Genomic DNA, 10709 nt, shown 5'->3' on the forward strand with positions numbered 1-10709 from the left:
AGAGCTGATAATTATTTTTCTAAAACACTTCCTGGTTCCAGCTTCTCAAATGTGAAGGTTTAAGAAAAAACTGAGAATCTTGTTACAGACAAAAATGATCAATTGATTAATTGGAAAGAAATAATTAGCACATTAATAACTTGCTAGCTGCAGACTTTTCATCAAACTGACTCCGAACAGCTTCTGTGGTTCACACTGATCCGTAAACATCAGATTTAAACTGAAATTGAACCTTTTTCATCATCTTCTCTCAAGGTGAGATGCATCACTTCATCACTTCATCACAGTGGAAAGTGACAGGTGTGACTCACCGTTAACGTTATGAGTCACACGTGATTTCCAACTGGAACATGTCAAATTTCCTGCTGTGAAAATGTCTTTTTTTTTTTTTTTGAACCGTCTGCTGTGAAATAACAGTGACCAGATCAGTTTCCGGCTTTGAAACACAACGACACTCAGACAAAAATCAAAATGAGAAATGTTTTATTTGAACAGTAACAACTGGAGAGCGGCCTGTGACGTGTGCTCATGTCACCGACAGCGAGGCTGGTGTAACGTGTAATGTTGGACCGTACAGACGAGAAAAACAACGGAGACGGAAAGAAAACGACAGGATGTTAAATCAACAGACCTACGTCATAACAAGCAGCTAAACCAACACCGGTGATGTGTACTTCTCTGATAACGGGGAGGGAGGATGTGATGATGATCCGTCAGCAGGAAAAATCACTTCACTTGACCTTTGTGTGTTTTTCTCAATTTCACCTTTAACATTTCTCAGTAACGATTCAGCTGCTGATTTCAACCGGATGAACAGCGACTGTTTGAGTTTTAAATGAAGAGAGAAAGAAATCAACAGGAAGACACACACATACACACACAAAAAAAACGAAGATGTGAGGACAGAAAAAGTGTGAAGAGATCACAAAGTTGGAAAATGTGAATCTCCAGCTCTGCAGGTGTCAACGTTTCACATTTCACAAACACAGACAGAGCGGAGACTTCTTCACAGTTTTTTTTAAATACGTCAACATTGTCAACACGGGCCACAATTCGTCCCGAGTCAAGGACGAAACACTTCCCCCCCCGATTGGCTGGTTTTTACTAGATGTGTTATCAGTCGAGAACAAGTCAGCAACATCCAAATGAAATACCTTTCCACTCTCCGATCACCAGTTAGGACCTGAGAACAACAGAGACAGAGAGAGGTCATAGAGAGGTCAGAGAGAGAGAGAGAGAGAGAGAGAGAGAGAGAGAGAGAGAGAGAGAGAGAGAGAGAGAGAGAGAGAGGTCAGACAGATCCAGGTCAGGGCTGACAGCTGAGCAACAGCAGAAAGAATAAACAGCGACAATAAAAGAGGATTTGACCAGTTTGAATGGAGAGAGAAGAGAAGAGAGGCGGGAAGACGGGATTGGACGAGCTCAGGTGCGATTAGAAGCTGATCAGTGGGAGGCGTTGGCGGGGGAAACCTCCTTAAAGCGCTAACGTGTCAACCGGTTAAAGGTCGAAGGTTAGAAGGGAACATTCCGCGACCCGACGACCCCGAAAGACTCGACACGAAGCCGCCGGGAGAGAAAGAGGCGGCGGCCTGCAGGGCTGTTACACGACGAGAGCCAGGAGAGGTCAACACCGTAAATCTGACTAAATGTGTCACGGCGAGTCGGACACAGCAGCTGCAGGACGGGACGGAGGAGACGCCTGATGTGAAGACGGCGGGAACAGATTTACAGGCTGTTAGAAGTTAGAGAATATAGATTATTGTTTATTAACGAGTTATAATTAAGATAATCTAACTTAGTGACTGTATATTCTATGATTCAACAGTAATGTACCAGCTCATCCTTCCTGTGCTGATAAATAAATGTACGTCACGTCGACCCTTGTGTTTATGTGGATGTGGAAAGAATTTGTGCGTTCGTTTGTCTGAAAAATGACGTTTTACTCTGGAAGGAGAACTTCCTGCGCCGTTGTTCTACAGGGGCATCAACTTACCTGCAGGGTTGTTGCGGTTGTTCTGTCGCCTCATCGATCCACCGCGGTTCCCGAAGCGATTGTTCCTGCGCTGGGGGCCGGCGCTCGGTCTGTACGGACCTCCTCTCCTCGGTACCTGAAGAGAAGGAGACGTATTCTTCATCAGACCGGAGGGTCGCAGGTGAAGCTCCGCCGCTGCCCGACTCTTTAACACTCACCATGTTGTCGTCTCGTCTCCTGCTTTGCTCCTCGGACCAGGCGGAGAATCCCTCGTCCTCCACCTGAGCCAACTCCTCAGTGTAGTCTAACCCCGGCTCACTGACGGAAACATCAGCACAAGTAGCAGGAAAGTTCAGTTATCAAAACACTAAAGACACTTACACAGACTGAACTTTGTACTTCAAGTGCAAAACATTGTTTTTTTTCCATTTCTGCTGCGGCTGATTATTTCAGTTTTAGTCAGAGAGATTATCAATAAGTTCAGTGGGTTGTAGTGAAGCTGAACTGAGAAAAAGATTCTGGTGGTTTTTACATCCTGAGACTCAAAACCTGCCGTGAAAAACTTCCTGTGTCTTTAGTGTTTTTTTACTCAAGCAAAACTTTATCGATCCCCCCGAGAAAAGCGCCAATGCAAAACACACAGATGCACAGTGGTAAAATAAAACAGTGGTAAACTAAGTGTAGTCTCACCCGGCTGGACCGAGCTGACGCTGTGACATACTGCTCCCTGGTATCGTGACCTTCACCCCCTCCAGTCTCTCCTGCCGCCTCCTCTCCAGGTCGTGCCTCAGGTCCCCCGGGCCTCGCACCGGCTGCTGGTTCAAACCCTGTCGTCACAACATCAATCAATAAAGACAATCGAGAGCCAAAGCAGAACTTGAGAAAAGATGATGTTTATCCACCTGCATCGGCCCCAGTCTGGAGAACAGAGGCTCGTCGTCATCCAGCAGCGAGTTCATGTTGAGACTGAAGCCTCTGCAGAGGAGAGGATTTAAAACCAGGGGAAAAGGTCTGAGTTTAACAAACCTTCAGTGTTTCAACATCGCTCTTAAGCTGGACGCCTGTGGGAGCGGTGCGTTTCATTTCACTTCACTGAGACGACTGAAAACAACAACTAGCGTCCCCGTGTGAGACGTACCGGTTTGAACTGAACCTCTCATCCAACGTCAGCTCCTCCGTCTCTTCTTCAGAGTAGCCGCCTTTCTGAGGAGCGGAGAAACGCTCGTTCAGGGTGACCCCGTCATCTCTGAAATATTGCTCTGCAAACAAGACAAGAGACAAGGAAACACTCATGTTTTGTGTACGTGCTTTGTTGACTGTATACAAATTACAACTCCTGAGTGACAGGCTGCAAACACGGACAGGTGTGAACGCTGCCCGTTAGATAAATGCAGTGATTTGACAAATTCTGCAAAGATTTAAAATGGTTTGACTTCTGCAGGTGACAGCTGGTTTCCCTAAACCCCCCCCGAGCCTCAGGAATTTAGTGCATGAGCTAGCACAGCTGTTTCCTCCAGACAGACACCTGAGGACCGACTACACCGTGTTACTTGAAAGTAACCTCAATGAACAGTGAATAAGTTTGTGCTGATTTCCTGATACGACGCGTGTGTATATAATGTATAGCGACCTTTGACGTGGTGCACCAGCGTGATGATCTCCTGTGCAAACGTCCCGGTGTGCGTGGCCGTCTCCCGGTACGTCCCAGAATGCTCCAGCATGGGCAGGAAGTCCAGACGCTGACGACCCACGTTGACGAGGTCTAAAGAGAGCTGCCTGTCTGAGGAGTAACACAGCGAGCTGCAGAGGAAGAGGAAGAGGAGGAGGAGGAGGAGGAGGAGGAGGAGGGTTAAAAACAACAGCCAACAGACAAATATGGTTTCCCTCAGGATGATGAAGATGAGTCCTTTGGCGAAGAAAGATAAATGACCTCCCAGATTTAATCTACCAGCTACGGTGACAGGGAATTCTCCGGTTTATAGATTCTCATAAAACATGGGAAACTTGCTGACATCGCTGCTTCATATAAGGTTTCAACAGCTGGAAAATGCTGCACGAGTCGTTATTTTATGGTCTCTGATGATTTGATAATGACTGTAGCGGGGAAAAAAGTTTAATGACGGACTATAAATGTTTTCAGCGTCTCAGCTTATATTTCTATGTGTTAAATAACTTCCTGTGTCCATCACTTCACACCTGAGCAAAAGGAGATAAAAACAGCTTTACCTTACCCGACGCACTTACCTTTCATGTGTTCCACAACCGACAGTGTTTAGTGTAACTACATCCTGTATGTTGACTACAAACAGGGATGTTCAACCTCTAAATGCACAGAATCAGACATATTCATAATCTTTTTAAATGATGCCTAAGGAGGGTTTAAAGGGAAAGCTGGAGGAGAGCAGGATTCCCCTCGTTTTAACAGACAGGTGAGTTAAAGGCAAGGTGAAAGTTCACACTTCTTTTCTCGTCTCCAGTGTTTCTTCACGTGTGTGTTTGGTTCTCAGTTCATCAGGTTCTCCACCGCTCCGCTCGACACTTGGCTTGATTTTCTTCAAAGCCAAAGTTCATGACGCTGTTCGTGACGTCAACATCTTCTTGACGAAGCTTCAGTTTCACGGCTTCAGGAGTTTCCTCTCGACTGATCTGATGAAGCTTCAGCTTCTCCATATTTGTGTCTGAGTTCAGTTTCTCCTTTTCGACAGTGTTGACATTTATCAACATTAATAATTATGTTCATGGCTTTAACGTGTCTTTCTCTCCAGTTGGTGACATTTATATTTACTTCATTCTCCTCCATTTTTCAGCTTTTAAGACTTTTATATTCGTGGCTTTTATTCCTCCTTTTAACTTCACAGATGTTGCTCTGATTTCTCTTTTCTTTCTTTCTTTCTTTCCCGCATGAGGTTTATGTTTACGGCTTCATTTCTCCTTCCAACAGAGCAGGTGATATTTATGCTCATGGCATCGATTCCTCCGCTCGACAGCACTGAGGACGCTTTCCATTTATAGTCACTGATGACTAAGCTGATGGTTTTATTTTCTCCTCTTTTTAAGATTGATGATGTTTATGTTCATGGATTCAATTTCTTCTTCTTTTATTTTTCCATCTGTCCGTCCTTGTGGCAACCCGGACAAGAATAAGACTCTTTAGTTGCTCGTGTTTGTCTGAGCTTGGATATGTCTCAGCGTTTCCACAGTGAACATGCTCTGAATCCTCTTTCCAAAATAAGACATTGACTTAAATAAACATTCAAACACTCCAGCAGCTCGTTTCAGTAGCTGCCCAATTAAGGCAGAAGTTGATCTTCTCCCAGCCTTAAACACAAATGCTCCCTGCTCTTCCACACAGGATGGAAAACAGCTCGGTAAACTTCTTCACCATGACCGACTTGTTCTTCTCTCATTCTTTTGCATCTCCAAAAATCTGATGTGTCATCTGAACGACCGGCTCCTATCCAGCTCAGAAACGCTCTTATCTTCTGTTTGCATATTCATAATTATTATCCTCTTCATCAGAGAGGGCTCAGATTGACTTCCTTCCTTTAACTGTCTTGGTTCCTCGCTGCGTCGTGAGGAAAGTGATGTTGCGTAACAGTTAAGGCTTTCACGTCTGAACATCCATGTGTTCACAGAGCGCCGCCCGTCTGTGTCGGCTCTGTTCGACTTCCGTTCTGAGACGAGAGCAGTGATCTGACATTTCCTCTGTAGGTTTGGTGTTGAGTCTTCTGGGCCTTTTTATTTTAGACACTCCGGTCTCTTCAGATGAGTCAGCGGAAACAGTGAAAATCATCTCTAAAAAACGATAGAGGATCGTCTCACCTGCAAAACACAAACACTTCTTCTTGTCGTCGTCAAATGAGTTGAGTTTTCCATTTTCAGTCAAAGTGGCTCCAAAAAAAACAAAACTTTCCAACACACCAAGACATCACGAGACTGAGTGACGACATACGGCGACCTTCCTTCGAGGGCGTGTGATGTCACAGTTGCTTTTAGGTAAGAAAACTAGAATAACAGGAAATTAAAAGGCTGGTTCAGGTCGTGTTCAACACGCTCTTCAGGATGTCTGTCGTCACAAGAGGCCACAGTGAGTGTGATGGTGCATCTTCTGCAGCCCACTCCTCTTCAGTCTTCCTTCTTCTAAGACCCTTGTGATAAACAGACACATCAGATCGCCGGTGGAGGACGAATCTGCTGCCGTAGGGTGAACACCTGCTGTCCTTCGGGTAAAACCTCTTCCTACATATCGTCAGAGCCATCTCCCGCTCTCAGGTTTCCAGCTGACTTGACCAGTAGAGACGTTCAGTCTTGTTCTCAGTAACTGCTCCTTTAGGTCAGGAAACCGAAGCAGATGTGAATTTGTGGATTCGATCATCTGGAAGTCTTGATTTATGAATGAATGAACACCAGGTCCTTTCTTTATTTCCAGTTAATTCCTCCACACAAGCGTCAAGTGCTGAGTGACGTCTCTCACTTATGAAGAGTCAGATGCAACTTCTTCGCTCGTCTTCTTCTTCTTCTTCATTTTACCAAAACGTATTTCCACTTGGGATCAATTTGACCAGGACGTTTGAGCTTTTCCACGGTCTTCAGTTTCAACAGCAACATGTTTCTTCCTGATATTTTCACATGCAGGCGACTTCAGCTTTGTACGGAGATGTACTGGTTCTTCTGCGAGGCGCCTCGATCGGGTAAAGCATGTTATCTGGTCGACGCTGGTGTCAGCAGTTCCTTACAGGCGTCGAGACGTTTCATGTAAACCTTGAGGATCTGGCAGCTTTTGAATCATCTTCAACCAAATTCACTTCAATGACAAACGTTATTTTCTCTCCAGTAATTCTCCATCTTCCATCAGCTTGTTTCTTTCCTCTTCCTGCAGCAGCTTTCCGCGAGCTCAGAAACAGAAGTGTGAACTTCCACCACTCACCATTGATAATGTGATTAAGAAATACTCTACCTGTTTTGGTTAACGGGTCGGCTCATGTCCACTTTAATGGTTAACGTTTCCTCCTTTACGGCGCTCATGTTATTGGTTTTCTGATCGTTCCACACGCGCTCCCTCTGACGGGGCATTTTAGGGTCCAAGTCGTCCCTCGGTAGGTGTCGGTCCAGACTTGTGGCCCTGACGTCTTCCCACCGTTCCGCCCAGTTTGGCTCCTCTTCAGTGGGATCCTCGTAACAATCTTGCCTGAAGGGTCGGTACGCTGGTCTTTGCTCTTCATGAGGAGGATCTTGGTATTCCTGGGGGGACTGCTGTAAGCGCGGATGATTCCTGGACGGTCCAGTCCTTCCGCCCTGTCCGCGATTCAACCTCCCCCTGGCCGGGCGAGGACTGCCCCTCCCCTTGTGGATCACAGAACCATCTCGATTACCATATCTCATGGGGTTGGGTCTATCTTGCGGCATAGGGCTCCTCCTCGTTTCAAGATAGTTGGCGTCTCTCCAATTATCTTGTAATCGGCGTCCTCTCATGTCTTCCCGATCATCCAACCTGCTGTCTGGCGTCCTGAAACGCTCCTGCGAGGAGCTCAGTGGGCGGGGACTCCTCCGTCGATCAAAGTCAGGGTCCAGATCTCTGTGCTCGTCAAAGTGTTCCCACCGTGACGCTTCTCTGCTCTCTGTGATACCGTGATCGTGTTCAATGACGAGCGGCCTCGAGTGATGAGCGCCTCTGTGGAGGAGGCTCCCCTGAACGTCTCCTCCGAACCCATCTCTGGGTGCGTCCACTGAGTAACGCGGTTCCCCAAAGTCCTCCTCATTCCTGTACCTGTGACAGCACAAGAGGAGGTAACACGGTTCATCAATGAGACACGGAACCATCCAATCTTCACATCTGCTTTTTCATTTACACTTGACATTAGCTTTGGATTTATTCACGATCTATAACCGTTAAGTGTTTGGATTTTCCAGTTACTGATGCAACGTGAATTTGTTAAAATAAAAACTACTTTTGCCACTAAAGCTGCCACTTGCATTAACAACTAGAGTATGTCCAACATGAGACATGCAGAAATGTTAGAGCGCTAGAAGAGCTTGCGAGGAGAGAAAACTTTAAGCCATGCAATATTTGTTAGAATTAGAAAATAGTATTTTGTGTTATCTTAAAAAAAAAAAAAAAAAAAAAAAAAAGACAGTGAGGGGTTTTGCTCTATGAAAATTAGAAAGATGAGCATCCTCTGAATTCTTCGTTTCCTTTTTCCCTGCGATAGTGCTTCAAAGCATTTCGCTTAAAATTTACCCAGGGTGATTGGCGTCATCCATTTCTCGTCTTTGCCTTTTAAAGGGGGGGTTCCTCTCTTGATGTGGATCCGGCCTTCGTCTGTCTCTGTTGGGACCCTGTGCGTTCCTCCTTCCTCTTTCCCTATCTACTCCGCCTCTTTGGTCATCTGTTCTCACACCGGGACTGAGGTCTCTGAACCTCCCTCGACCTCTGCCCTGCTCCTCTCTCCAGCCCAGCCCCGCCTCTCTCTGTTGGTGGTCCATGTGAGACCTTCGCGCCTGCGGCAACCTTTCCGTCACCACAGTCGGGGGGGAGTGAGGAAACCTCCCCCTGTTTCCAAAACTCTGGAAGTGTTCTTTAAACCCCCCTCTGCGTCTATTTCCATCTCCTCCTACATTACGCAGTGGCGAGAGCCCCCGGTCATCGTAGCGCACATCATAATGGGGCGATGGCCGTCTGTGGTAAAACTCCTCCTCGTCTGGACGACGTTGATGCGAAAACTGACGGTCATCTGGGAAAGGAGGGGATCTTCTCTGGCCTTCTGGGTACATGTCTTCCCTGAAGTAGTCCCAGTGCTCTTCAGGATCCTTTCTGAGGCGGTGACTCCGGTCCAGCGGGTTCCCGTCCAGTTCTGCAAGGACTTTGTAAGGATCAAAGTCTGGTTCCTCCCATGGGAACCTCCTGAAAAACAAATATTGAAAAGAAAAAAAGAAATCATGTCACCACCTTCGACAAAGGAACCGAAAAAAATCTGCAGTCACACCATAATTTATACAAAAGCAAAAATCAAAGTCGATATATGGTTTAAATTTTAGACACAAACATGAGAAAATAAAATAATGACAAAGCGTTTACCTGTAGTGAGGAGATAGCGACCGTGGTCTGGACATTTTGTCAACCTTCAAGAGAAGGAAAGTTTTTTTTACTAAGATTAACGCTGCAGGTAAAACACAACAAGCCACAGTACAGGCAGCCGCTACAAAACTATTTCATCTAAGAAATCAAGGAGAACTTTCTTTTCACAGGGTGTGACTAACTGTGATTAATTAGACCGTTTGTCCTCCGGGACAAAAATGTGTCTTTACCCTCCTTAAAATACATAGTCATAAAGTTTGATTCAATATTAAAGTTACACAACTTTCAGCAAAATAACAACATAACGTTTGGAAGAAATTTGTTCTCATATAAACCATATATCAGGATGTATACTCATATCACAAGATATCAATCAAATCAATATCAAATTATAATGACATTTCAACCATTTTGCACAGCTCCACCATAAAGTTGAGGTTTTTCCAACTTCATGAAAGTATTAGATTCAGACTGCACTGGTTTTAGCTTGGTGGACTGAATAAACTGGATATTGATTGTATGACAAATTATTTATTCTTATTTATACTACAAACCAGTTTCTACCCAGTTTCCATCTAAAGGACACAGTTGTCTGTTTCCAGATACTGACATTAACAAGTCACTGACAAAACAACTCTAACATCTATAATCCAATGAGAATCAATCTTCACTCTGCAGGTGCACGGATCAATATCAGCAGCAGATTGAGTTTCTTCAACCATAAAACCAAGTCACAATTAGTTTTTGCAGATTAACAACAACATCTCTTTTTGCCTGCAGGGTTTCAGAAAGTCAGATTTAAGACATTTTTAACACGGTTAAAACCCGTCAAACCAGAAGTATGAACCAAAAGGCTTAGAATTGATTACCAAGTGCATGTATATCACATTTTAGTGAGAATATAACATATTATAATCACTTTATCATTAAAAATGACCTGAATAAGCAACAGCAGATGGATAACGAATGGATTAATGAAGAGAAAAAAAAGTTGCAAGAATTTTACATTAGGTTAAAGGTGTATTTTGATAAAGTGCCAGACACCGCACTAAAACAACATACAAAACAACCGTTATGGGTAATGTCAGTTTTAATAGCCTTTAATAAAAAATAACACCATTGCTGTTTAAGCTAAGCTAACGTTACGCAGTCGACTTACCTCCGTGCGCGTCACACGCCAGGCTACCGAGGCTAACGTTAGCTAAAGCTAGGACGAGCACCGCAAAAAAACACCGCGATATAACAGTTAATAATGTTAAAACACAACCCTATATATTAGCAAATATACCCTCAATCTAGCTAAATGCGCTGAGCTTTCTGCTGAAGTCAGAAAATGGCTGTATCGTCGTTGACTTCGGTAACATCCGCAAACCGCCGAACATCAACGAGTTCATCACTTCCGCTGCGTTCTTTTCAGAATAAAACCATCGGTTGCGCGAACACACAGCTCCACAGCAACAAATTAAACAGACTGAATATAAAGATTTCTATAGAGATATTTATATGCAGTCTGTGCTGTCAAACAACAAATCAACAGTGGTTGAATTACTCAATATAAAAGTAATAACACCACAGTGTAAAAATGCAGAAGTATTATTAGAAACGTGCTTGAATTATAAAAAGTAAAAGTGCCCATTGTTTTCAGGATTATAAAATTTTGTA

The 10709-nt window shown here is 44.5% G+C and overlaps 1 protein-coding gene across 2 annotated transcripts; it reads right to left on the reverse strand.

Moving 5' to 3' along the window:
• Positions 1-466: 466 nt before the first annotated feature.
• zgc:112982 (uncharacterized) lies at positions 467-10418 on the reverse strand. Of its 2 annotated transcripts, none has more exons than XM_023396886.2 (11): positions 10207-10418; positions 9048-9091; positions 8211-8873; positions 6930-7739; positions 3603-3772; positions 3111-3231; positions 2875-2947; positions 2663-2784; positions 2191-2290; positions 1994-2108; positions 467-1183 (listed from the first exon to the last, which is right to left on the reverse strand). In XM_023396886.2, the coding sequence occupies exons 2-11, from the start codon at positions 9080-9082 to the stop codon at positions 1170-1172; spliced, it is 2223 nt and encodes a 740-aa protein (XP_023252654.1). In that variant the 5' UTR covers positions 9083-9091; positions 10207-10418; the 3' UTR covers positions 467-1169. The 2 variants fall into 2 exon arrangements, with proteins under 2 accessions (XP_023252654.1, XP_023252653.1); XM_023396885.2 differs by having other exon boundaries at positions 2663-2799.
• Between the last annotated feature and the right edge of the window lie 291 nt (positions 10419-10709).

The sequence above is a fragment of the Seriola lalandi genome, unplaced genomic scaffold (assembly GCF_002814215.2).
Source record: "Seriola lalandi dorsalis isolate HSWRI2012SDOR001 ecotype SW California unplaced genomic scaffold, Sedor1 jcf7180002054984, whole genome shotgun sequence".
NCBI lineage: Eukaryota > Metazoa > Chordata > Actinopteri > Carangiformes > Carangidae > Seriola > Seriola lalandi.

Excerpts from the sequence above, each read along its gene's own strand:
- zgc:112982 (XM_023396885.2), bottom strand. The coding sequence starts at position 9,082 with ATGTCCAGACCACGGTCGCTATCTCCTCACTACAG. Across the intron at positions 7,740-8,210 it reads GATGACGCCAATCACCCTGG|GTACAGGAATGAGGAGGACT; the intron begins GTAAATTTTAAG and ends GTGCTGTCACAG. Across the intron at positions 2,291-2,662 it reads CGTCAGCTCGGTCCAGCCGG|TGAGCCGGGGTTAGACTACA; the intron begins GTGAGACTACAC and ends TGTTTCCGTCAG.